Source organism: Odontesthes bonariensis, chromosome 21, assembly GCF_027942865.1.
Source record: "Odontesthes bonariensis isolate fOdoBon6 chromosome 21, fOdoBon6.hap1, whole genome shotgun sequence".
NCBI classification, from domain to species: domain Eukaryota; kingdom Metazoa; phylum Chordata; class Actinopteri; order Atheriniformes; family Atherinopsidae; genus Odontesthes; species Odontesthes bonariensis.
Window position 1 is genome coordinate 15,992,975 of NC_134526.1, and position 26,147 is coordinate 16,019,121.

Sequence of the window (26,147 nt, forward strand, 5' to 3'; positions counted from 1 at the left end):
CAAAACAGCCTATTCAATCAGTGCAAATGAAGAAGCATTTTTATGTTTTATTTATGTGTCTTTCTTTAAATGATCTATAAACAATGCCAAACTTCATTAAATGCCCATTTTTAATTAGTTACGGCAATTATCCAGACAAAACAGTTCATAATTATTTGAAATCCTTAAGCAACAATCCTTTAAGCATAGTTAATGTTTGCCAGAACAAGTTCAATTTTCTATTAGATCAACTCTAAAAATCAATAACATTTTATATGAAACCAGTCAAGACCTAACCTCAGAAATGAAAATAAGTTTCTACTTCTTTTTTTAAATCCTGTTTTCAATTTAGAAACTCAAAAATAAATAAATCTTGGAATATCAATTGATTTGTCTCCATTAAAGAAAAAAATAGAATACATACTGTACATAAATTGCTAAAATAGAAATAAAATTTTGTTGTAATCATCTTATCTAGAATATTTGTATGTTACATTGTTCTGTTTGTTTTTGCTCACTCACCAGACTCATCAAGCAACTGACGGAACAACTTCTCAAGTCTAATTTAGAGTGGAATTAAAGTATGGGGGAAATTTTGGGGGAAATTTTGGTTTACTCCAAATCGCCACTGTGCGGCGCTGTTTTATATCAGGAGCATAGTGCAGCACTGGAAGTCGCCACTTCACTGAGTTAGCGCCGATTCCATATATGGTCATTTTTACCATAAAAGGACTAGTCGTGTGACGTACATGTTGCAACGGAAAGTATGATCATGTGCGGGAAAGGCGAACGTTAGACCAGTGTCCTCAGCAGAGAAATGAAGGCTACAAGTGCTCGCTGAACTAAACTTTGCTCTGCTATCGGTCCTCACCCTCAGTACTCAGGAGACACAGTCTACATGTGAGTAGTTTCATTTCTGCATTGCAAATTGTGTCGGTTTAATTCACGCGTAGCATCCTGAGCTGTCATGAGAGGCTCAGGCTAACTTACAGAAGCCTGTTTTTTTTCTTCTGCAGTGTCTTTATTGGTCTGTTCGTTGGTACAGTATCGTGTGGGAACGCGTTGTATCTCGCCTGTCTTCTTGTGAGTTTTGTGAAACACCTCTGAGTGTTAAGTAGGAGCCCACAGAGAGGGGCTGGTTGCGGATTTTCTTTTCTTTTTTTCTTTTTAATCCCCGATCCAGTCCAGTAACAAGCTAAACTAATTATTTTCTTCCCATGATGCTTACTATGTGCCGTTTTCCACTGCATTAACTTAACATTATTCTTCCTCCAACTGTATTAAAAGTGTTTATTACCCTGTCTTTGACACACCATGTTTATGGTGGCATTTCTTCTGAAAGCCAGAACATCCATGTGAACTGTTGGGATTCACTCCGGGACACCAACGCTTTTGTTTTAAAGCTGCATCTTCAGGTGTCTAATTCTGTTTTTCATGTTCCGGAGATGCTTCCCAGACCCGTGGTTGTGCCATGATCGGTGACTGGCTTGAAGAAGAGGGGCCAGTGGAGGATTTATCTTAGCTGAGACAGGATTTGAACTGCCCTGCTGTTTACTCTTTGGCAGGGAGACGCATTTTGTCTTTAAGGTCACTCTGAGATCTGATCCAAAGTCCGCCTATGGAGAAGTTTTAAAGATGGCTTTGGTGTCCAGCAGATGGCGCCAAACTCACGACCAATTGCACACTCGTGAGTTGAGTGAAGGATACAGACTCAGTGCTCAATTAATCTCCTTTAATTTAAAGGAGAACTGCGGTATTTTCAACATTAAGCCTCTTTTATGTAGCCTGGGTGCCAGCCGAACTTAGCCCCGCCCATAAAAGTTTTGGTCTGGAAGTTCGGTCTGGCTCTGCTCAGTTGGGAAATCATTATGCCCGACCAAGAATTGGTCGGACCAATCAGATTGCCAGGGCGGGCTTTATACGATGATGGACAGATGATCAACAGGGACATTATCGACTAGTCACTAAAGAGCTGAACACGGCTGCCGCTGGAGAGCTAGGGCGTGTAGATTCTGGCATCGAGTCTGTTCTACAGGATCTCCACATTGCATTCATTTTGAAAGACGAACAGAGGAACGCGATAAAGGCTTTTATCGATAGAAAAGATGTTTTTGCCGTCCTTCCTACAACAAGTGTGTGTCGCTTAATCTACGTCACATACTACGTTGCTCTGATTGGTTGTAGGTCTATCCAATTGAGCGAAGAGGCATTTTTTCTCCTGGTTCGGTTGAAACACGCCCCATACCCAAATCTCTATTGAGCGGTATCAGACTCACATTCTGACTAGAATCGTGAGTATGACGTAGTCAGGCTATCTTTTATGAGTCGTCTGCAATGTTTTAGAACCCCCCTCACCGCTTTTTTGATGTTTACTGCTGTCTCCGGTATTTGCCTAATTTTGATTCATCTCAACCTGCTTCAGAATGGCAAGTCTTGTGCATGTCCTAAAAGGTCCGTAAAAGCACCATAAACATCCGTTTTCAAAATCATCAACTCACTGGAGTGGTTACTGGTGTGCACTGGTAATCCATATCAAATTTCGTTGCGAAAAGTTGCTTCTGTCGTGTTTTATTTGACATTTTGTACTGGATGTTCGTTGATATTACTCCGCCACTGCTAAGAAAATAGTTCGAGCATGAACGAGCTGCCAAATAACACACGACAGAAGCAACTTTTCGCAACGAAATTTGATATGGATTACCAGTGCACACCAGTAACCACTCCGGTGAGTTGATAATTTTGAAAACGGACGTTTATGGTGCTTTTACGGACCTTTTAGGAGGTTGAGTTGTTGTCCGTCAATCGGAAGGTTGCTGGTTCAATCCTCAGCTTCCCCAGTCGATAAGTTGGAGTACCCTTTGACAAAGTAATCAATCCCACGCTGCCCCAATGCGTCCCTCAGCTGTAAGTTGCAGCTTATCTTTGGATAAAGATGTCTGCTAAATTTTTACAATGTGATTTTTGTAATTTGAGCTTTCCTACTTTTGTCAGCTATGACTTGCACATAGCCTCCTCCTCTCCTCCTCTTTCTGAGGAATTTGTGAAGTATTGCCTTACCGAGGGTCGTTGAACCGTGTGACCTGACTCGTGACTTTAGGTGATCTGAATTATCTGAACCAGCTTGACCAGAAACACCTTTGTTTGGGAACCAGTTCCTCTTGCAAAGGTGGGAATTGGAACTCTTTGCTTGTTTGGACAGTTTTCCAAGTATTTGTTTGTCGCGGGCCAAATTAAGAGGTAATGAGGTTCTTAGCAGTGTGATTATTTTGATCGGGATTTGACTGTAAAGCAGATTGTTTGTTTGATTTTTGCAGTGTAATTGGACTGGGTTTATCTGCTGTCTCTGGCAATCATAAAGCACCACGTTATTATGTAGGCTACTCAAATGGGTTTAAAATGTTCCACATATTTACATCCGACGTTTCCATGATATTTTCCTCTCAGCACGCCAATATTATCTGCTGCGTTGTTTAAACCGGTCGGCCGTGATGTTAAAACCACTGGCAGGTAAAGTGCAACACTGCTCACCCCATGACCTGTTTTGACATGAAAGCTACTTTGACACTCTTGCACACCAGTCACGGGTCTTCACATGGCAACAGCTCTCCCTTTCAGTCGCAGCCTCCCACGGCAGGGCAGCAGAGAGGCACAAACACTGCTTAGTAAGAGCCAAAATAACATGACAAAGAGTCTGAGGAGTTCACCTGGCCTCCCGACTCCCAATCTGATTGGTTCTGATAGCAGCTTTTAGAAGGAAGCCCAATCTACTCCCAATACACTCACACCCCACATCTCACAGGACTCAAAGAATCTTTTGCCAACATCTCAGTTACTGACACTCCACAATACGCTCAGATGTTCTTTAACCACTCCCTGACTTACGTTTATGTTTATGTTTATGTTTATGCATTTAGGAGACGCTTTTATCCAAAGCGACTTACAAATGAGGATATAACATTACAGCTAACATCAAAGCTAACTATAAGCTATACATAGAAGGGAACCACTAGTCAGACTCTGTCAGAGGGGACAGGGGTGGCAGTGTGGAGATAGTGGAAACGTAGAGGGAAGTGCAGAAAGATAAAGTGCAGTAGAGGGAGTAGGGAAGGACAGGAGAAGTGCCAGGATAGGAGATAATCTCAGAAGAGCTGGGTCTTCAAGAGTTTGTTGAAGATAGACAGGGACGCCCCTGTTCTGGTAGCGCTCGGTCGGTCATTCCACCATCATGGAACGACACATGAAAAGAGTGGCTTGTCTTAAGCGTGGTGTAGGCACTGCTAGACAACAATCCTGTGATGACCGGAGTGACCGAGTTGTGACATAAGCCTTTGCAAGAGCATTCAAGTAGATGGGTTGTTGTCAGACATCTTTTTATGGCATGAGGAAGACCTGCTTTTTTTCCCTTTTTTTTTAAATCTCATCTTTTTATCTTTACTTTCCCTGTGTGCTTCAGCAGGGGCACGTTTTGTGTTATTTGTGAACATATGAATGTGTAATCAGAGCAGTTTAAGCTGCAAAGACAGAACATCGAAGTCTGGTTTTCTTTTAATCAAGCTGACAAGTCTGAAAAGACTTCACTCTGAATTCCAAGTCACTTAGAATAAAAGCTGCTACATTGTGCCCTAAATAAAGCACCTTGTGCATAAAGTGTGCGACTGCAACGAGTGAAAAAAAACAATAATAACACTGTAAGAACTTGTTGCATGATGCACGTGTGTAATAGTCTAACTTTTTTAGAGGTTAAGAAGATTTTAAAAGGTTTAACGTTAGCAACACAACAACAATGTTGGAACAGCATAGGCAGCTTTTCCTCTCACATAAGTCTAAAAAATGAGCAGCTTTGTGTTTAAGGATGTTTGTAACGCTGTAGTGTGTTCAGTCAGAGGTTTCTCCAGCTCCGCAGCATCAGGAGGTCACACAATGTCTACTTATATTGAATGATAATATGTAGATATTTCTAAATGCTGTAAGATTATAATTCTCCTTTGGGATTATTAAATTATTTCATTTAATTTGCATCACTTACAACGACTAAATGATACTTATTATTACATAATATAGCACTGACCTGCCAACTTTGATTTTGATTAATACATTTTTTTTTTTTTTTTTTGATATCTAGCTATTGATTTTTGGCCCATACGATTATTTAGTAAGTATTAATTATTGACTCCCAGTTTAACTGGAGCCCCCTTCCAGGGTCCAACATGAACTTTATCCACAGCGTGAGTCCTGTGAGCGCGCGGAGCCGCGGCTCCACCACAGTGGATGCAGCGCTGCCTTCCTCCAATAGATTTAAACCATGCCGACAATAGAGGGCCTGAGAGTGGGAGGATCAGCTCGGGAGAGATCCTTCTGGCTTTGTTACGCCTGGGAAGCCATTTTGGAAATCTGCTTGTTGTGCAGTCGCAGTGACAGTCAGTAGCTACTCGCAAACTTTACTGTCTTTCAATTTAAAAAGAAAAACGAAGGCGACGGATCTGTGGCTCCTCTGATTGTTAACCACCGGGGATCCGCGCGGGGGAATGCTGGCAGAAGTTTGCGTATCTTGCCTGATTGTAATGCGTGGACCTTGTTATTTTTTTGGATTCCGCTTTTAAAGGAATAATAACACTCATGGACGCAAACCACGCGGGCAAGTTGACCCTCTGCTATGAATAACATCCTGTAGTGGCTGCGGTACTCAGCCGCGAGCGTGTGTTTGCGTTTTATTTGGAGTTGTTTTGTCCTTGCTGTTCTCCTTTACCGACAACTGTTTTGACAGCGAACGCGATCTGAGGCCTGATATTCCCAGTGGAATTTCTACTAATCCAATAGATATCCCTCCATTAAATGTGTCACGTTTCAGTTTTGCGCAGGCTGTACGCGTTTTTATTGAGATGCGTCAAATGAACGTGTACTATAAGGATAAGGGGGGGTGGGGGGGGGTGGGGCGACGTTGCTCAAGCCTGAAGTCCGTGAGTGACGGCGCTCTCTAAATACATTTAGCTCTAAATTTAGCTCTGGGCAACATGAGAATGTAACGGGGCTTACGCGTTGTCAGGCCAGACAGTCTGGAGTTGTGATGAAGGCAAATATGCGTTTTGTTTTTATTTGAACGGCGACCGACCGGAACTCAGTTTTGACAGTTGGCGGCCCAGTCGGAGGACTCAGCTGTTTGCCGTGTTCGTCGCAGGTGGTTTGCGTAAAGGAGGCAGCAAAGATAGACGTGTGATGTGAGTTAAACTATGGGAAAGCCCGCTCGGCTTCAGCGGTCTGTTATTGTTCAGCCTGTCTCTTGATGGACGAGCTCATAGTTTTAGTCATGTCATTACCGTGCAGGACGCTGGAGTTTGAACTCCGTCCACATTCAACGTTTGCACTGTGATTTACTGCACCAGTTGACATGTGGAGGAAAAATAATCCTGCCCGAATTCAAGTCGTTCCCTTAGCTTTTGGGTATTTGTTTCCCTTTATCCCTCTTTTCGGCTTGGAGACTTGATTTCGGATTTGATTAAGATTATGTGTTGAGATTTGGTAGCAGGTTTGAGCAAAAGCCATTCGCTGTGCTCTGTTTTTCATCTACTTGATTTGAGCAGCTGAGTAGAAGTTTTTGAGTTGTTTTTGTCCATACTGCTTATTATTATTCATTTAAATTGGTGTAGATATATAAATATATCAGAGACCCATGTTAAAACTGCAACTGCATCCTCCACAGTGCCCATAAACTTTAATCAACACCTCCTTTAAAAGTTTTGGAATAGAAATGATTCATTGCGAGATTTTCATATTTGAGTGCATTAGGTTTGATTAGGCTGACTGGGAGTTTGACAGCTGTGAGTGAAACGCAGTATTTGCGCAGCCTGTTTGCAGAAAGCAGGTTTCAGTCCAGCTCAACTCAGACCAGCTGCTTCCCGCCCATTGCTTTAGAATCCGCCCCACCCCTCTGCTGTTTTACTGGGTTTCATAATACCAAGCTTACTCAAGCAGCCACTGTAGGGACTTGCTGTCCCTGAGGTTAGTCTGCTTAATACGAACAGGAAGAGGATCGCTATTCCCGCTGCCCTGTCGCTACCAGCCTTTTCTATCAGCTGAGGCCCGTTTTCTGACCAGAGGAGAAGAGGCCCGTCATTCATTGCGGCTTCACTGGTGGTCCGTAGCCTCTGTCAACACGCGCCAGCATGCAGGAAGAGGTTGGCCAACTCTCACCAACAGTAACATTGTTGTGTTCCAGAGGAAAAGGAATGTCCAGCAGCTCTCATTAGCGTCTGCCTGCCCTGAGCTCTCTGACAGGGTGGTACAGCGTAGCACTTACTGGTGGTGTGTTATGTTGGAGTGAAGGCTGCTTAAGAGTGGAATAACTGACTTGGGGAAGAGGCAGGGAATTTGTCAGTGCTGTACAATTTTTTTAAATTTTTTTATTGTGTTCTCAATCAGTTATTAAAGTGCAGTTAAACGTGGCAGAACTTGAGCTCATTTATAGAACAGTTTACCTGCAAGAGGCAGACTGAACAAAGCAGTGCATGGATTTTTGTTGCTGTGTGTGTGTGTTGAAGTTTATCCTTAATATCCTCTTCCTGACATATCAGCTGTGACTAAAGGAGTCCTTTGCATTGCATCCTAATTCTTTCAGTCTAAGCAAAGAAGAATGACCATGGATTTTTCTCAGCTGCACACATATACGCCTCCACAGTGTGCTCCAGAGAACACCGGCTATACTTACTCTCTCAGGTGAGACCTCAGCGCTGCGCCGCCACACAAGCTGCAGCTTCAGACATTCAGGTCGTGGCATTTCAGGGACATGTTGCATGTCATTTGCGACTCCGGGCAAGACTCTGAGAATTGACTTGAGATCCTTTGTCAACATTTTAAACGGTTTTAAGAGTTTTTTTTCGAGTGTAGTTTCCACTTGCTGTTGTTTCCAATTTTTCTTTAAAATTGGCATGAGCTCAATCCTAATGCTAGTGTAATGTGATAATGTAATAACACAACATCTTCAGTTTGTTTATATTATAACTGTGATATATTTGAACATTTCTATGCTACCATATTACGCCTGAGGTTATTACATTCATTTCTACTTGTGTGCTTGTTTTGTGCTTATAGACAGAACTATAATGCGTAATAAACCCACATAGTTTGTTTTATGGTTGAGCCCTTTTTTTCTCTCATTTGATTGGGAGTCATGATTCAAAAGTTTTTTGGCTTTAGATTTAAAATGGAAATGCCATGTTGTTATTTAACTTAAGGAGTTTTCTTTAAAATCTTTTTCTTTTTTTCTCTAAATATCTTGTGGTTGTGGTTTTGATGAGTCAGCCTCACGATTCAGTTGGGCTGTGTGCTTGTATGCTCTGTGGGGAACGGTGAAGCCTTGCATAGATTAGAAGGGAACTTGTGTCCTAGTTTTCTCTTTTATAGATTTAGTGTTGGATTTGCTCTCAGTTTCTCAGACTCCAGTCTCTCCAATCACGCTTGACCTCCATGCATTCCTTTCACAAGTTACCTCTCATTACAATTTATGCTCTAGGTGTGTTCACAACCTCACCAGGAAGGTTTGTGCATGTGGAGGAATGTTGCTGTCTTCAGGGCTGTCACTGGTAATGTTGACAGTTATCGGACCAGAGGGAGGCATTTGGGTGTGTAGGCGGGGAAATGAAATATCACCTTGTGCGATGCTCACTTTCTGACTTTTGAGAAAGGAAGAGTGATTGCTTGCCTTTTAGGAGCAGATGCCTCCCTTCTACTAAGGGAAGGTATGAGGGTGTCTCGTAAAAGATCGAGCCTCGACAACGACCCCATTAGGTTTACTGCCATGTCTTGTAGAAAAGTGCAGACATACATGTGCAATGCTGTGTGTCCTTTCCCATCCAACCGAACGAAGTAGGGCTGCAGTCTCTTTTAAGTTACTTTTGTTTTGCATTATTGGACAGTTGTAGCAGTGAGATACTAGTTTTTATTAGTCTGCTGCTCTGATGTTATTGGAACCGGTGGGGTGCTGCTGCACTGTGGGAACTGGCCTTTTGTCTTTCTGTTGTGACCTAGAATAGCCGGTGTGAGAAGCTGGTGTTGATGCTGTATCAAAATATAAATGGCAAGATGACAATTCAGTGTTGCAGGCCACGTTTACAGCACACCAGGAGCATTTTTTTTTAACTAATCTTATGGGGCCAGCCTGTGGTCTGAGGTAAAGTAAGATGACTGTACTAAAGCTTGTTAGACACCTTCACTGGAATGTGCCAGGTAGACTGAGAGGCTGAGACAAGCTAATCGTGTTCCTTTGAATGCAGTCAGTTGACGAGCTATTAATGAACCTTGCTGTTACAACCCTGATCCCAGGATTAGACTTATAGTTTATGCTTCGTGACTAGCTCGCTGAGAGATTTGTGAGTTTTTTTTTTGTTTGTTTGTTTTTTTTATTCGCCTGTGTCTGCTGAAGCTGAGACGCTGATAAATCTGCTAAACTAATGAAGCTACAGCCTCTCGTCTTAGCTTAAATTCCAAAGGACAGCTCTGCAGTATTTCTTGCTACTTGTAGAAAGCGGCAGCTGAATGTGTTCAGACTGTTTCTGCGGGGTGTGTGCGCATGGCCGACAGCGAGTACAACAGAGCAGTGCGGAGACGGACAGAGTCAGGTGACAGAAACGGTTGCTCCATCTGTTGTCACAACTCAAAAGAGCAGAGACAAGTTTTGTGCCACTGAATAGCCCGAGAGGAAGAGGAAGCCCCTTCCCATCATGCAGAGAGGAGAGACTACTGCATGGACCACCAGCATTGTGTTAATTCAAATGATTCAAATGTTAAATGCAGCAAAGGAAATGTTTTCATGAACAGATAAAAGGTTTTCATGAGTGAATTTGGACATTTCTACTCTGCTCTCACCTCCAACTGTCAGGAGAGACTGCAAGCTGTTTCTATCACTGCCTGCTTGTTGGTAGATAAAAGGCAGGATGAATAATAAATATTCTGTATTTTGATACATTTTTGTCTCGTTGAAAATATCAAAGGTCACAGATATACAGGTAGTGTAGCGTTAGACTTTAGACGTTCCTTTTTTTTTTTTTCAGCATGTGAATAATCTTTTCCTGGTCCCAAAGAAAAATCGGTTTAAAATAACATTTTAAATTGAATTGGTGTGTAAAGAAAATGAATGGGAATATAAAATATATGTTGGGAGCAGTGCCGGTGGTAGAGTCTGGCAGCTGTGTGGCAGGCTGTTGTTCATCAGCCTATCGTTGGAAATTTAATTTTAATATTCTTGTGGTTTAAAAAAAAATTTAGCTACACCACCTCCAGAGAAACAGGCTTACTACACCCTGGTACCACAAAAAATGGGTGTGTGTGCTGAGCACTGAGTCACGTGGAGCCTTCATATTTTATGATGGTGGAAGTGGGTCAGTGGGGTTGGTGCCTCTGGTTGGTGTTTTTTTTAATTAATTTTTTTATTCTTTTTTATTTATTTCTATTTCCTCAGTACTTTGCAAGTGATGGACGAACCATGAAACTGATAAACTGCCTGACTGATCAGGTCACCTGCATTAAACCATGTGAACAATAAGAACAATAAGAAAGTCGGGTCCAATTTTTCCATATTTTGCTAATCTTTTAAATTTAATACAAAACTATAACACAGTTATGGGAGAGAGTTCATAGCAGACATTTGATCATTTTAGACTCATATCTGTGAGTCGTGTCTGTGACAAAGTTCAGGGATGCAGCTGAGTGCAAGCTGGACAGCTGCTGTTCACCCTGCTGTCACAGTTATTTTCACATGTGCTCCAAGTGCCTTTGTTGTTTCTGTGTCACACATCTGTATCTGCGACTCGAAGCTGTTGTTGATTTAAAAAAGGAATCTCTAAAGCGTCCCATGCATCAGTGAGGAGGTGTGCAACGTCGTTATATTCATGTATGGTTACAGCATCTGTCTTTGGAAGTGACATGTCGAGCCTCATGACTGATCATTCTTTCTGATGCCAGGGGGATGTTTAGCGTGTTCTCCATAGCAACCACAACAACATGTAACGGCACACGGTGGTGCTTTAGCGTGGTTGAGCGAAGGACACCACAGATAGAGCGGGGCAGAAGTAAAGAGTTGTCTGTGGGAGGGAGAATGAGTCTGGCAGGAAGGAGCCTTTATCACAGAGCCAAATCCTTTCCAACCAGAGTTGGTTGGATAGAAATTTGAAGACTTTCTACTTGGTCCAAATTCACTGTTCCCGGCTTCTGGTAAATATAGGCCTCATCACCTCAGGGGAGAAGACTTTCTCCACTCAGTAACACAACAGGGAAACAGGAAGGAGGTCGGTGGTTGTGCTCTGATGTATTTTTATCACAGAAAAACAATTCAGTTTTTTCCAAACGCTGAATGTCAGAGAGCAAACTGACCATTTACGCACACGCATCGTTGGCCCATAGTGTTGCAGCGCTGCAGCCAAATGGCAACATCCCACCTCTGAACTCGGGAAATTCTCGTATTACGTCACAAAAGGGATTAAAAATCCAATTACTGACTCTTTAAAGCTAATTACATTTGCAAAGTTTTATTGCATGCTGATAATTCTTTTAAAAGGACGTTATCTCTCTGAGTGATGACATGCAGCTTGCACTGGCTATTTAATACATTTTAGTTTGTTGAGTAACTGTGGGAGTTTCTGCACAATCACAAAGTTTCGTTTGGAATAAGATTCCCCTCGTGTCTATAGTTTTGCTTCAGAGGTGAAAGGCTTTCTGGGAAGCTTTTGACGAAGCTTTTATAACCACACTTGTGGTTTTGACGCTGAGATTTACAACCCACATGGTTCCTATAATGTAAAAATATGTGTGCGCTTGTCGCACAAATGGTAGCCAGAGTTTGTGAGCGAAGTGTGTTACTAATTAGGCCCGATGTAACCGACTCACAACCCTTGGCTTCATTGTAGACCCTATTAACTCTCGCTTTTCTTTAGGATGCCATTTCTAATCAAAGACAAAGACTTATTGGGGGAGGGCTTACTTGGGTTTTGAGCATTTTTAAAGCATTTAGTAAGCAGAGTACATTTCAGTATGTCGGTGTGGCAAAAAATATATATATTTGCATACACCAAGCAAAGCAGGTTGCAAATGGGTGCTTGGCAGGTCCGTCCCCATAGGGCAACTCACCCAAAGCAATGTAGAATTAGTTACTTTTTTTGATGTGGATGGAATGCCTTCTGGGTTTCTTTGGAAGCATCTCAAACAAGCAATAACAGACCTGTTTTTCTCCAGCTGTAATGGTAGCTCCTGTGAACACTCCCCTGCTATGAAGAATTGGGCTTCTTGCTTTCTCGAGGGCACATTATCTTTATGAGCTGGTAAAAAGCAGAATGTTTGGTGCGTTCACCACACTGGTAGCCACTTTCTCGGTGATTTAGACAAATTCATCGGAGGGCTGTCTGAAAGATCCAGTATTCAGGCACACCTTAAAGTAACGTGACTTACTTCAATGCCAGTTAGTTTAGGTAGCATGAGTTCTCCATCCATGGAGTGAATCAATTAGCTATATCTCGTCTATAATGTATTGCGATAGTGTCGCGACATGCATTATAAATCGATTACCACCAGCAATCAGCAGCACACTGCATGGTCATTACTTGAGTCATATATTATTAAGTCTTCCAAGTACTTGGAACACAAAAAGGAGTGAAATGCAATAAGAAAGTTTGGCTGTGCCCACAGATTATGGGAAGAAAACCAAAGCTTTGGTGTTATGTAAGGAGAGATTCCAGGAAGCTGCGAGTCAGAATGGAGGGGACTTCTTTCTCAGTACTGTACACTTGTCTCTTGATCTGTGTCTTCATCTTGTCTCTGAGAGGACTGTGTCCATTTCTAGTTATAGCACCGATGTGGGAGCTGCCTGGGAGAGGAGCCCCAGTCCTAGTGAAGAGAGATTTTAAGCGGAGATTGTAACAGATTGTAACACTTTTAATCAGTTAAAAGTATGCAAGCTTTCATTTGATAAATCCAACTGGAGGAATGCTTGATGTGTTGATAAAATGAGAACTGTCTTTTTCCCATGAATTGCCAGGTAGAGCAGAAGGTTACATTATTGTTTGTCTGTAGCTGCAGGCTACACAGTCAGACATGCTTGTTTCCTTGTTCACACACCCTGCCAAGCCCTCCAACAATGCTTTCACATCTCTGAAAGCGGGCGATGTTTCCAAGGAATCCAGAGTCGCTGTGTCCTGCTATGAGTTTACTTACACAGTTGTGAATCTATTGGCACAGCTATTTTGGCTCAGGATTAGTAGTTTTCACTGACTAGAATCTGCTCTTAGGCTCATTTTCACCTTTTTGGAATCATGTCAGAGTTTGAAAACATATTTGCGTTTTGTTTATTTTAGCACCGCTTGCTAAAGGCTTAGCAGTAGAGGGTAATTGTTTTTAGACCAGCACATGGGAAGAGGCACTGTTCTCGTTGTGGTTTAAGAGAGAAGCCAGTTGGTTCAGTAGGGAGCAGGCAGACTCGGGATGAAAGCACATAATTGGCTCTCACTGGGAGGGTGTAATCCTCAGGTTTTAGAGTCAGAGGGAGGACGAGATGGCAACATGCACAATGCATATACTGTCGGTGCACAAGTGCATGCACATACTGCTAGGTTGGCTTGCTACAGTTTGTCCTGAGATCAATTGCTGTGTGTTAGTCTTGGCCAATAGTGTGCGAGACCACTGACAGGGGCAGTGTGCCCGTGCCATAATGTGAACAGCTGCTGTTTAAACAGTGAAGGTCCCTTTTCAAGAGTGTAACAGGACGTGTACTCTCTGTTAACTGGGGACAGGCTCAGTTCAATGTTCAAATCCATAGTACAATAAAAATCTATTTTTATGCCGCCTGTGATATTTTTATGGTTTTTCCATTAAAGCTAAAGAAGCCATAACACCATATTTGAAACTTGTTGCGCTGTTAGGGGTTAGTCATGTCTGAATGTTGGCTTCGACTTTGAGTGCCTACTCAGCCAAGTGGGTGTGGCCCTGTGAATCACAATAAAGCATGGCAAAGAACACTCATGGTGTGTTTCCTCTTGGTTTTTAGACTACAATCATTGGAGTTTTTTTTTTCTTTTTTTTCCCCCTTTTCCTGCTTTGGGATGTTTACTTGGTATAGTTGTACAATTTTACCTTTTTAGAGACACGCTGTGCCTGTTCTTTTGTCATGTTTTCGCTCTGGCACTCCTGAATGAGTCATTTCCTGTCAGGAGCTCTGCCCATTGCAGGAAACAACTGTGCCACAGCTCTATCAAAGAGCTCTGTTTGTGTCCATCTCAGAAAAAGATGCATCTCTGAAAGGGACCTGCTGCAGAAGAGGCACAAACACCAGCTCCACTGCGGCTCAAATATTGCCTTTAATATTGATTTGAAGCTTAAGTTCAAGGCACGTCGGTTTCTAAATGGTTTTCATTGCAGCAGATATGAGAAAAGCATTGTCTCTGAAGTGTCATAAAGTGTGTCATTGTCCTTTTTTTTTTTTTTTTTCAAAGTTTCTAAATTTCCCACTCTTTCTATTCTTCTTCCCTTTTGACTCAGTTCCAGCTACTCCACTGCTGCATTAGAGTTTGAGAAGGAGCACCAGATTGCTCCGGTGTACGAGTCACCCAGGATGTCACGACGGAGCCTGCGTCTGCAGAGTGGCGCTGATCAGTACGGCAGCGAGAGCCTGGCTGACTTCTCCCAGAACCACAGCAGCAGCTACGCCAGCACCAGAAGAGAGACGCGGTAAATCTGGCTGAGAATACTTTGACTTTAACAAGTTGGCTTATCAGAGACTAGTGATACTTCAGTTTTTAACAAAATCTACAACTTGGGTATTTGTGAATTGTATCTACTATCTACTTGTGAATTGTATTTTTAGTGGCTGCTAGAGGTTTATCCAGGAGGTAAGAAGAGGAGCACAGTTAATAAGTTTAAACAGAGGTAGAAGCACAAAGCTTTCCTCTTGTATTTGTTATTTATTTATTTATTGTTTTCATACATTTTTAATGGAAAACTACTTACAAAATATATATATATACAATATAAAAATAAATGAATGACAGGAAAACAAAGAGATAGCCTGAGTACAGCCATTAATAACTGTAGAGTCATGAGGATGAGTGTGTAGGAGAGCTAACTCTCCTTTCTCAAAATCTACTGACTCACCATGATATTCATATAGTACGTACGATAAAATGCTGTTTTGGGTGGCATTTAGATAGTTTTTTATTTTATTTTTCTCCTATCTTTTCGCTGCTTAATGCACCGTCGACCCTGTCAAAGCTAAAAGCTTTAAAAAAATAAATAAAGTAGGGAGGATGTATACTATTCTGTGGATGATCAAGCAATATACTGTATAGTTTATATAGATGATCAAACAAGTGCAATAATTCCAACTCACTTGTTTGATGGTAAACGCCACCTGCTCTATAGTCAATATATTTCTAACAATGGACTTTGCATTTCTTTTTGTGAAGAAATCCATTTTTATCCACTTTTTTGTTTGCATGCGTCTTTATGTCGCTCATAAGCAACAAACTGTAGTTTTTGGGTGCGTGTCTTGTAAATGAGTCATTTCAGGCAGCATAAAGTTGTATTCTGTTTGTGTTATTTTCCCTTACTTGGAATTTCTTATCCTGCAATCTCACTGTTGCTCATGTACATATGCTGTGCAGGTGCTGCGGGTATATGCTGTGCAGCACTGGATGTCATTTTCAAAAATCATTGCTGAAAGGCTACGATCTTTAGTATTCAGTGCCATTGAGATGTTGGAAATGTTTTTATATTTAAAAAAGTTAACCGTTCCCTTTACAGTTTTAGTGCTCTAAACACATCTCTGTCACACTGTGTGCAAAGCAAACCTTGAAGCTCCGTGTCGTATCTTTGTTGTCCCAGGACGGTACGCAGCAGAAAGCAGCAGTCCACTTCCGGCTCTCTGTCTTTATCTCTGAGCCAAGTCAGCACGCCGAGGAAAACCCTGTCCTTCTCAGCAGTCAGCACCCCAACTGACAACAGCAGCAAAATTCAGGAAAGCAACGCAGCGTCTGATGTCTCTCAGCTCACTTCCACTCACGACAAGTCCCACCTGAGACACCGCACAGCCACCACCACCACCACCACCACCAGCACTGCTGTGGATGGACTCTGGGGTCAGTTGAAAAACAGTGATTTTTTTTATTTATTTATTTATTTATTTTTTTTTTTGCTATGTTGGGTCTTCATAACAAAGCTAGTTAAATGTACTGTGACTTTCTTTATGTTATTCATTCTTGTTGAGGCCATATTTGTAGTTCAGTCTCAAATCCTGCTCATCTGCTGGTTTTTGATAACTGGAAAGAATCATAACTCAAAAGTGGAATCTATTTGAAGATTAAATTAAGCTACTGATTAGCAGAAGAACATGAGGCATTGCTCTGGTAAAGTAATGTTTAGCCAAATTAAACATATTCGATTTAACACGAAGGAAACATATAGGAAATGATACAGTTGTGAACTGAATCCTTATCCCTCCACTGTAAGTGTTTACTGTTGCTGCAGTCGCGTATTCCTTCCAAGCAAAGCAACAGCACAGACATTTATTCATGTTGCTCCATTAAAAATGAATAAGTTTACCATTTCCTCTTTGAGTTTGTAAATGAATATCTTTAATATGTGCGCATGCTGTCCTCCCTCAGGGCAGAGCTTCAGCCACAGCTCATCAAGTGTTAACGGCGATGCCAGCACGTCAAAGTCCCACAGCTCGCTCGCTAATGGCTACATCTGCCAAGACTGCTCTTTACACCCCCACACGACGGACTCCAATATCACTCGGTCGTCGTCATCTCAAACTGCAGAATTCTCCACCGACGCCCTCTCTTCCTCATCTTCACCTTTCACCAGTATATACACCAGAGGCAGGAGTCGGAAGAACAGGACAGGTGAGAAACTCGAGTTGGTCTGAAATGCATCGATTCTCACATTTCCCCAACCAAATGGTCAACTTTTTCAGCTGGAAGGTTGATCAAATCAAATCAAAATCAAATCAAATTTATTTATATAGCACATTTCATGTACAAACAATTCAAAGTGCTTTACATAAAATAAAAAGCATTGCAGCGAGGAGTGTAAGAAGCATTAAAAATACATAAAAGAATATAAAGAGAAACAAATAAAATAATTTAAATGAATTTAAAAACAAGCAACAGTCTAGATAAGTTAAAATATATTTCATGCATAGACACATGAGAACAGAAATGTCTTTAGGATGAGTTTGACCCGATTTGTGTTAACAAGAAGGTACTTGTTTGTGGTGTGTCTTTCCAGGTGTCCTGATGTCAGTATCTAACACGTGTGTGCGCTACAGCAAACAAGCCCTGGCCCCCATAGTGTCCTTAGTCACCGTTCTCTTCAGCAGTGTGGTCTGGTTGGGTTCATGGGCCAAGAGCCCAACAGGAAAAGGTACACAATGACTGTCTTTGTTCATCTTTTAGCCTTTATTGCCTCTTATCAACTTCTGGTTTTATAGTGACTCAGTTCAGAGGGAGACTCTTAGGGTGAGCCCTCAGAGATTAGTGCTACTAATTTGAACCTTTTTTTTTTTATTTGTTTGTTTCTGTATAGCCTTTTTTCTATTATTTGACTTTCGATAGCTTCACATTTTTCCTCTCTCAAGAGTTATTTGTGGAATTTCTCCGTCACGGACTTCACTTCCTCAACCTGCTATCATCAGTATCTCTGTAGCCTCTTTGCCTCTAGCCATGAAACAAGTTTATATTTGGACTAACTGAGTTTATGGACCAATGTGTCACCAGGTGTCTTTGCATCCTTTTTTGATTCGATGAGACAAGTGGCGTCCTCCAGTCTGTCCAAACTATGGTTGTTTAAGCAGACTACTCTTCACAAGATGATGGGCAACAGGGCTAATTGCTATGAAGGACAAGGTACCTACTGTTAGTACAGGGGGAAAGGTTGAAGGTGACAGACACCGGCACGTCTGCGCTTCTATTCCAATAATGAATCTTCTCTCTTGTTTGAGCTCTTACTGTTACTGGAAAAAAAGCTATTGGGATTAAGATGCAGACTTTCTTTCTTTAAATGGGAGTGCCTCTGAGGAATCTTTTCATTTCTCTCTGATTCCACCCAGCTATTACTTTCACGGCTTTTCTTTTCTCTTTCTGAAGGAGGAAGCATACTAGAAACCAGATTGGGAACTATTGTAACATCAGTTTAAATCTTTTTATAGGATCTAAGATAAGGTTATGAGAGGTTATGCGTACTTAAATGACCACTCAAGCAGAACAAACAAGACTCCGAGACTGCCGCCTCTTGATTACTCTGCATTTTCAAGCTCCTCAAATGTGCACTCACTAGATTAAATGTTTTAGCTGCACCAGGAATTTGACACAGTGCTTTAAGCTGATTCTTTCCACAGCCGCTGAGGTCTATCTGCTCTTACGCTGAGGTTTCACTTTGTCTTTTTTATTCTTGAGTCCAGCAGGTGCCATTGTGTGTTCTCTTCGCTGTTCTCATCCATCTCTATTCTCATGCTCTTCACGAAGCTTGGATTTCCTCCGCCATCGCACTGATAGCATGTGGATTTTTCTCATACTCATCCTATGCCTTAATTTTCTTATCATCCACCTACATGTTTTCATGCGTCGTGTCTTGTTATGTGAATAAATCTGTTTTATATGTTGCAGCTCACTCAAGTTTCTGTGGAAGCATGAACGTGAAGGATCTGGTGACGGAAGATACATCACATCTCAATCTTAATGGTTCCCTTTGTAAGTGCGCACACACACACACACACACACATGCACTTCTTCTCTTCCCTTTCTTATGAGTAGCTGTGAATGACAAAGTCAATGATATGCATGACCTGAGTCAGAATCAGCGGGCAGAGGTTGTGTGAACTGCTTTAACTAGTCAGCAGCTTGTTGACCTGCAGATGCTTCTTTTAGCTTAGGTTGTACCGCAAACCTAATTCGGGCTTCTAGTTTAACACCAAAACTAACCATGCTTCATGAGATAATAAGCACTATCAGACTTTAAAAAGGACCACTGGACTTGCACAGTGGTGAAACGGAAGTGACACACGCGGTCAAGTGGCTCAGTGACACATTTGGAATAAAAGTAAACGGCTGAATTGGAGGAATATGACACAAATAGAAGTCAGTTTGGGTAGTGAAGTAAGGAGCTTTTTTGGATTATGAGTCGACTTTTCAGACTAACTAGTGCCACATATAAATGAGCCGTTAGATAAAGAGAAAAGTAGCAACATGCAGGGAAAGGAAAGGTGACAGGGCGAAGTTGTTTTTTTTTCCATCAAGCTTTGCATGGCGTGTAATTGCAGAATTTGCATCATCCATGCTAGTGATCTGTATTTTTTCCCCTATACACATGTTGACATGTATCACATTGTTGATTTTTGTTCATTTTTAACTTCCTTTGGTTTCATAATTTTTTTTTGCTATTGCAATATATGTAATTTCACTCACTCATCCGTTTTATTTTGCACTCTGCTTGCCGGCCTTCCATCACTTTGGCACACACAGGTGATGACTGTAAAGGGAAGCAGCACTCTGAGACACACACCGTCCTCCTCACACAGTCCTCCAGGTCACAGCGCCTGGTGGGGGCACTGTGCGGCGTCCTAGCTTATGCAGGTTAACCAACACTCTTAATGCCGATTACACTTTGAAAATGCACTTTTGCTTTTATGTTTACGTCTGTACATTTGTGACTTAACCAACATGAAGGTATAACTGTTAAAAAGAAAAGAAACGTGATTTTTCTTTCTCTTTCACTGTGCGTTTCAGGTTCCTGCCTCCTGCAGCCAGGTTACTGTGTGGTCAGAGTGGGAAAAGCTTTGGGTTCAGGGGTTAGTGCAGGAGCACAGAGGCTGCTCTCATTCTTCTGGATGCTGCTGTCGGCTCCAGGTGGGTGCCACTGTTTTCTCATGCTTTTAGAAATATGCACCCTCGGCAGTACTTCTGTGGTCTGATCGTCCACTCGTTCTCTCTGTGTGTGGTTTTTTTTAAAAAGTTTTTTTTTATACTTCCTCTGTTGGCCCAGTGAAAGCAGGCAAGGCGCTGCTTTGGTTTCTTGCTAGAGGATGGTACCATCTGGTGTCTCTCATGTCTCTCCTCAACGTCTTCTTTCTGACACGGTAAGAGTCCTCGCCTCTTTATTTTTGACACCTTGCGATGCATAGAGGATTGAAATTGACATTTTTAACCGTTAAATGAATTACCATATTGAATGTGTGAATAAGGATACATTAAATCACTGTAACAATGTAAAGATGGAGCTTTGCAGTGAGTTACAACTCTTTGTTCAGCTGTCCAGCCTCACTTGTTCTAGCTCCTCCTCATCACTCTTATAGCATTGTTTTTAACCTCAAACATGTCTGAGAAAGCATAGCTTGATATCTTTTGCTAATTCTTTTTTCATTTAACAGCTTTTGTTTCTTTGACTTTTTGAAGTAACACATACTTTTATCATACCAGTGTGTGTTTCTGTGTTTCAGATGCCTTCCCAAACTCTGGAGGCTCCTGTTGCTCCTTTTGCCCTTTTTACTGCTCCTTGGTGAGTCTGTGAGAATTCCTACCACAGATGTAACCCATCTAATGTAGTGAGCACTCATGATATGGCAGCAGCGTTTTAACCAGCACGCATCCCCAGAGTCTGCTGCAAATGCAGTCGCAGATTCAGGTCAGCCTCTTAAGGGCTTCACTGTAGTTCAGACCTGCTCATAGTCCAGCTTTAGTGACTTTAGAGGTGGAAAAGAAAATAAGTCACATATGTGTTTATTCATCTAGATATATTCTATAGGACGAGTTAAGGGAAATATTTTACATCCAAAATGTGTTTTCCCTGCTGCATCTTGACATTGAAAGTAATTTTGTCTACCTCAGTCATTGCTCACTGCTTAGACTATTGTGTATCTTATGGTTGTCAATGAATCTGAAATGTGTTGTTTTGAGTTATTTATGAGTGAACTGCCAGCACTTGATTTAGGTTAACCTCAATGTATCATTTGTGTGCAGCTTTATGGTTGTGGGGTCCGTCCACTACTACCCTGCTCGCCTACCTCCCAGCCATAAACCTAACTGAGTGGCGCTCTGCGTCTCCCTTCACCTTTATGTCTAACTTGGTGGCTGTTCCAGCCTCTGTCCCTGCACCAGAGGCTCCAGTGGAGCCGACTCCAGCCATCCCAGTCTCCCAGGAAATGGTTAGTAGCGCTCAAGCATTGATAGAGCATTCAGTGTTGTTTCAAAGAAAAAAGCAATGTTTTTCTTTAAGTTCAAACATGTCATGTGAAATACATGGCTGGGTCGGAGCTATGCTTTAGATTCGAACATTTTTATCCATATCAATTTCATCGTTTCCCTCCTCAGCCAATCATTCCCCCTGTGGCAGTCTCTAGTGTGGATTTGGAGCGTCTTGAACGTGTAGAGCACCAACTAGCTCTGCTATTGGAGCGCGTCCAGCAGGGTGACCAGAAGCAGGACCAGCGACACGGGGACATTTTGGGTCTCTACAGCACCCTGAGGGAGCAGCTCCACAGTCAGACTGACAGGGAGAGCCTGGGAGTGTGGGTGTCCTCCCTGCTGGAGCAGCGACTCGTCGTGCTGCGAGGAGAGCTGGAACAAGAGAGCACACGCAGCGCACAGGTAGGTGGAATGGGACAAACACATGCTCCTGACTGTGCTGACTTACAAGAGGGACATTTTACAGAGGAAATGGGATTTACTTCCTTCTTTTTTTTTTTTTTCAGAGTACAGAAGAACAGAAACAGCAACAAGAGAGTCAGTCAAGACGTCTGGCTGATTTCGAACTGCTGCTCAGTGCTTTGGCAGCAAAAACTGAGGTGTGTATGACAGGTTCACTGCATTTCCACTGAGAAAACATGCAGATGTATGTTTTCAGAGTGTGACTAAATGTACTCAGTCTGTCAGTTTTTTTCACTCAGTCTTCTTTGTGTGTGTTATAGACGGTGCAACAGAAGCAGCAGCAGTATGAGCATGAAAAGGAGGAAAGGGAGAAAGAGGTCGCCACATCAGCAGCGGACACGCCTCCTGTCAGGTACAGAAGCCAAGAGAAATAAGTGAACCCTCAGATCTACACATGAACTGATTTATCTTAACTTTATCTAATGAGCTATCTGCGTTCTGTGGGACGGTTCTGCAGCGTTAAGGCAGCTCACGTGTAGTTTCTGTCACTGTCAGTGTGGGTGTGAACCAGGAGGACCACTATGCGTTGATAGCAGAGGTGCAGAGACTAGAAGCAGAGCTGAGTAGAATCAGCCAGGACCTGCAAGGAGTTGTTGGATGTAAGGGCAAGTGTGGGCAGTTGGACACGCTGCAGGAAACTGTAAGTAACAAGCTTTTTGTCTACCATCACTGTTGTGCTCATTCAAAAATGAAAAAAAAAGATGTCTTGACATCAAGTGTCCTTAGCATGTTGCATCTAGTATATTTCCATCTTATCCCTCTCAGATATCAGTACAGGTGTCCTCACAGTTGCGGAAAGAGTTGCAGGCTCTGTTCTTCGGCAGTGGCGGGTCCGAGGAGCAACAGGGTGAGGTGCCTGAATCTCTGATCCAATGGCTGTCCCAGCGCTATGTGAGCACTCCTGACCTGCAGGCGGCACTGGCCTCACTGGAGCTGAGCATCCTGAAAAATATATCGCTGCAGCTGGAGCTCAGCCGGGCCCAGACACTGGGTGAGGCAGAGTCCCAAACACAGAGTATTGTTCAGACGATAGCTGGGACTGTCCAGCACACTTCTGCTGCTGAGGGACTGACAGAAGAGGTAATGAGCATTCACTTCCTACTGTCAACATCATAATCATGGGGGATTTCCATCTTGAGCACATAATATAAGATGAGCACCTAGAAAAGTGTCGCTTTTTGCCATATTTTGGAGCACTAAACTGAATTTTTTGCCATCCAGCAAGTGAAGTTGATGGTGCAGAACGCTCTGAAGCTGTACTCCCAGGATCGAACAGGCCAAGTGGACTACGCCCTGGAGTCTGGAGGTAAGAGCCTGTCCATCCTGAGCTTTTATGCAGGTCAGTAGTTAACCCAGTAGTGGTTTAAAGAGCTTAGCAGGTTAGCTGCTCCATAACTCTGTAATGTATATGTTACGCAATAACGGTAATAAGGTATTAGCAGGCTCGAGGACACCAAGGTATTTACTTTAAAAGCTCTGGCTTCATTGTCAAGTGTGTGGCTGCTGTCTGTTGACCAATATGTGATATTGGCTTTAAAGCATGGATGTGTATAGGAATGATGAAAGAATCATCTGATAGTTAAGCTACAGTTTCATTACCATATGTTCTATCTGTAGTAACTATCAACAAAAGCAGCCAAAAATAGTCCCTAATAGGGATTAGGGTGATTAGGTTTCATATCTTCACGCATTGCCATTGAAAATTGTTCTGATTAATTACTGTGAACCAAGGTTATGATTATTCACATAATTACCTAAATCAGTAATATCCTGATGTAGCAGTATTTCATAGTCGGTGTCCCCAGATGACTGTTGAGGAGCTGTGAGGTTTGTGTAGAAATGGTTGTAATATACAGAAAATGATTGTTAAAAATGATGTTTTGTTGCCCTGTTTGTGATCAATGGTTGTGTGATCAATGGTTGTGTGTTCAGGCGGCAGCATCCTCAGCACCCGCTGCTCTGAAACGTACGAGACCAAGACAGCCCTCATGAGTCTGTTTGGCCTGCCACTCTGGTACTTCTCCCAGTCGCCACGTGTTGTCATCCAGGTGAGTCTCTCCATTAAGTATCTGGAGGAAGGAATTTTTTGATTGAAAAACACAAGATCGTAGGGAGAGCTGCTGCTGAGTGATGTGGCTGTCATTCAGGACCACCAGTCTTGAAATCTTTGCTTCTGCTTCAAATATGATCTCCTTCACCTCTCCTCCAACAGCCTGATGTGTATCCCGGTAACTGCTGGGCATTTAAAGGCTCTCAGGGATATCTGGTGATCAGGCTGTCCCTGAGAATCCTGCCCACATCCTTCTGTGTGGAGCACATCCCCAAGGCCCTGTCCCCGACTGGAAACATCACCAGTGCCCCGCAAAACTTCACCGTCTTTGTAAGAAATCCCGACATACAACATTTGAGAAAGTTGTTCAAATTCAAGCCCCAGTGTGTAACGGCTTGTTTTGTTTAGGGTCTAGATGATGAATACCAAGAAGAAGGAAAGCTGCTAGGGCGCTACACATATGAGGACGATGGGGAGTCACTGCAAATCTTCCCTGTTCAGGTAACTTTAGAGGCACTTTCTAACCCCATTAGAGCTAGAAGTCACCTCAGTGTCTGCCAGCATTTGTTGAATATTTCCTGTCTTATCTTTCAGGAGAAGAATGACAAGGCCTTCCAAATCATCGAGGTGCGGGTGCTGTCTAATTGGGGTCACCCAGAATACACCTGCCTGTACCGCTTTAGAGTCCACGGAGAGCCGCGCCCCCCAGTCAACCAACCGTGATCATACATGCTAATAAACAACATTACACCCTATCTGTACATAGCTGTCACCAGCTTCTTTTAAATGGAGGGAACTCTGCCGCGCGGACCTTTTTTGTATGAAAGCCATGAGGACACAGAAGTTGTGGACTGTTGGCGCAATGTGCCGAGACCGAATCATGAACGCGTGTTCGGATATTATTGAAAGAATCTCTGGAAGTTTGTGTCTGGACTGTCGAGGAATGCAGAGCGAAATGGAACCACAGAAGAAGCTACAAGTCCCGGGTCCCCTTTTCATTGCACTGAATCGGCTCGTGAGGTCGCCAGGCACCTCTGAGCGGACAAATCCATCCCCCCTTTAGGCAACTTTCACTTCTACAGGGGGGTGGACACTTGAAATGGGGCTTACACTTAGGAACTCATCTCCACCATTTCCTCACATACTGTATCTCAGTCTGATTTGTTTTCGTTCTTTTTAAAACTTTTTTTCAGTAGAATCCACAACTTTTTAGGATCCAAGACCACTGCACCTTTGCCTGAGACGCTGTCCAGGCATGTCCCTCCCTTTGCTGCTGTCAGGTCTCTGCAGTGACTGCAGCTGAACTGTTTTTGACACTCACCACAGACATGTCAGGTTCACTACATTCTGGGCTTGGCCTAATGCTTCATATGGCCATAAGTAGGACATTTCTCCCCCTTTTTTTTCTCCTTTAAGAACTGAACATGCTGCCTATGGACAAGCTCTGAATGTTTGATCAAGTGGAGGCTTTTTACGCAACTTTCCTTTAATCTCACAGCAACACATAAAACCACTGACGTGAACTCTCTATGACTCCCAACATTAGGAGGCTCCTCACTACTTAAGTTAGATGAAATTTGTGTCCGATTATGACTGGACTGGAGGAATAATGCTAGCATGTGACTACTTCTGAACATTACTTTTACACACATCTTATATGTAAAAGATCCACGTGTTCTCCCTGAACATTTGAGTCCCGTGCCTGGATCTCAGATCACTAACCAATGTTTCAAGGCTGAAAAATGTAACTTCTCTAGTAGACAAGAGTGTGCTTTTGTCTGTTGTTTCTCTCCCTTTCGCTCAGTTTAACGTCCTCATGACATCGGCTCACTAATCTGAAACCCTGAAGGAATGTAACCTGTATATTTCATTGTTGATAGTCGGTCCTTTATGATATCTACTTTTATCAGTGTTGCTTTATAAAAAAGAAAAAGAAAAAAAAAATCTGTCATTATTATCATTGTTGTATAACTATTGTTTCTGCTTTTACTCATCGTATTTTGCTTTCTTTTTGTTTTGCTTTGGGGGTTGTCGATATGAGACGATGCACTGCAATGACTTGTTACATTTGTGGCACGGGTCTTCACGATTTGTTTGTAAATTGGGGGTGTAAGCAAGCAAACTGTGGGTAAGCCTAAATTACTTGTAAAAAGGTTTTGTTCACAAGTCTTATTTATTAACAAGACAATTATTGGCTGCGAGGTCTGAGTAACTGCAATGTATATTTTGTTAAAAGCTGTTCAGTGCATTTTGGAATCTTGGGACTTTTGTTTTTTGTTTTTTTTTAAGATAAATGGCTATTTTTGTTCGGTCATGAGATGACTCAACTGCTTTGGAATATATTCCAATAAAGACTATAATTTTGAGAAAAAATATATATATATTACTATGAACCGTCCATTGCTTTGATTTTAGATTTTTTCAAATAATACCATACCCAAAGA

General features: G+C 42.3%; 1 protein-coding gene across 7 annotated transcripts; it reads left to right on the forward strand.

Annotated features, from left to right (window-relative positions):
* The first annotated feature begins 769 nt into the window (after nt 1–769).
* Nucleotides 770–26,089, forward strand: sun1b (Sad1 and UNC84 domain containing 1b). 7 transcript variants are annotated; one of them, XM_075453117.1, is made up of 23 exons: nt 5,337–5,614; nt 7,592–7,689; nt 14,494–14,682; nt 15,835–16,088; nt 16,614–16,856; nt 17,242–17,376; nt 17,730–17,858; nt 18,618–18,701; nt 19,473–19,583; nt 19,737–19,856; nt 19,993–20,086; nt 20,447–20,505; nt 20,967–21,151; nt 21,318–21,593; nt 21,698–21,790; nt 21,914–22,005; nt 22,149–22,293; nt 22,419–22,733; nt 22,875–22,959; nt 23,586–23,701; nt 23,866–24,033; nt 24,112–24,204; nt 24,298–26,089. In XM_075453117.1, the coding sequence occupies exons 2-23, from the start codon at nt 7,607–7,609 to the stop codon at nt 24,424–24,426; spliced, it is 3,198 nt and encodes a 1,065-aa protein (XP_075309232.1). In that variant the 5' UTR covers nt 5,337–5,614; nt 7,592–7,606; the 3' UTR covers nt 24,427–26,089. The 7 variants fall into 7 exon arrangements, with proteins under 7 accessions (XP_075309236.1, XP_075309232.1, XP_075309233.1 ...); XM_075453118.1 differs by lacking the exon at nt 5,337–5,614 and adding an exon at nt 5,918–6,194; XM_075453116.1 differs by lacking the exon at nt 5,337–5,614 and adding an exon at nt 6,281–7,151.
* The last annotated feature ends 58 nt before the right edge of the window (nt 26,090–26,147 follow it).

Excerpts from the sequence above, each read along its gene's own strand:
- sun1b (XM_075453116.1), top strand. Across the intron at positions 21,791-21,913 it reads CTTTGGCAGCAAAAACTGAG|ACGGTGCAACAGAAGCAGCA; the intron begins GTGTGTATGACA and ends TGTGTGTTATAG. Across the intron at positions 24,205-24,297 it reads TGCAAATCTTCCCTGTTCAG|GAGAAGAATGACAAGGCCTT; the intron begins GTAACTTTAGAG and ends CTTATCTTTCAG.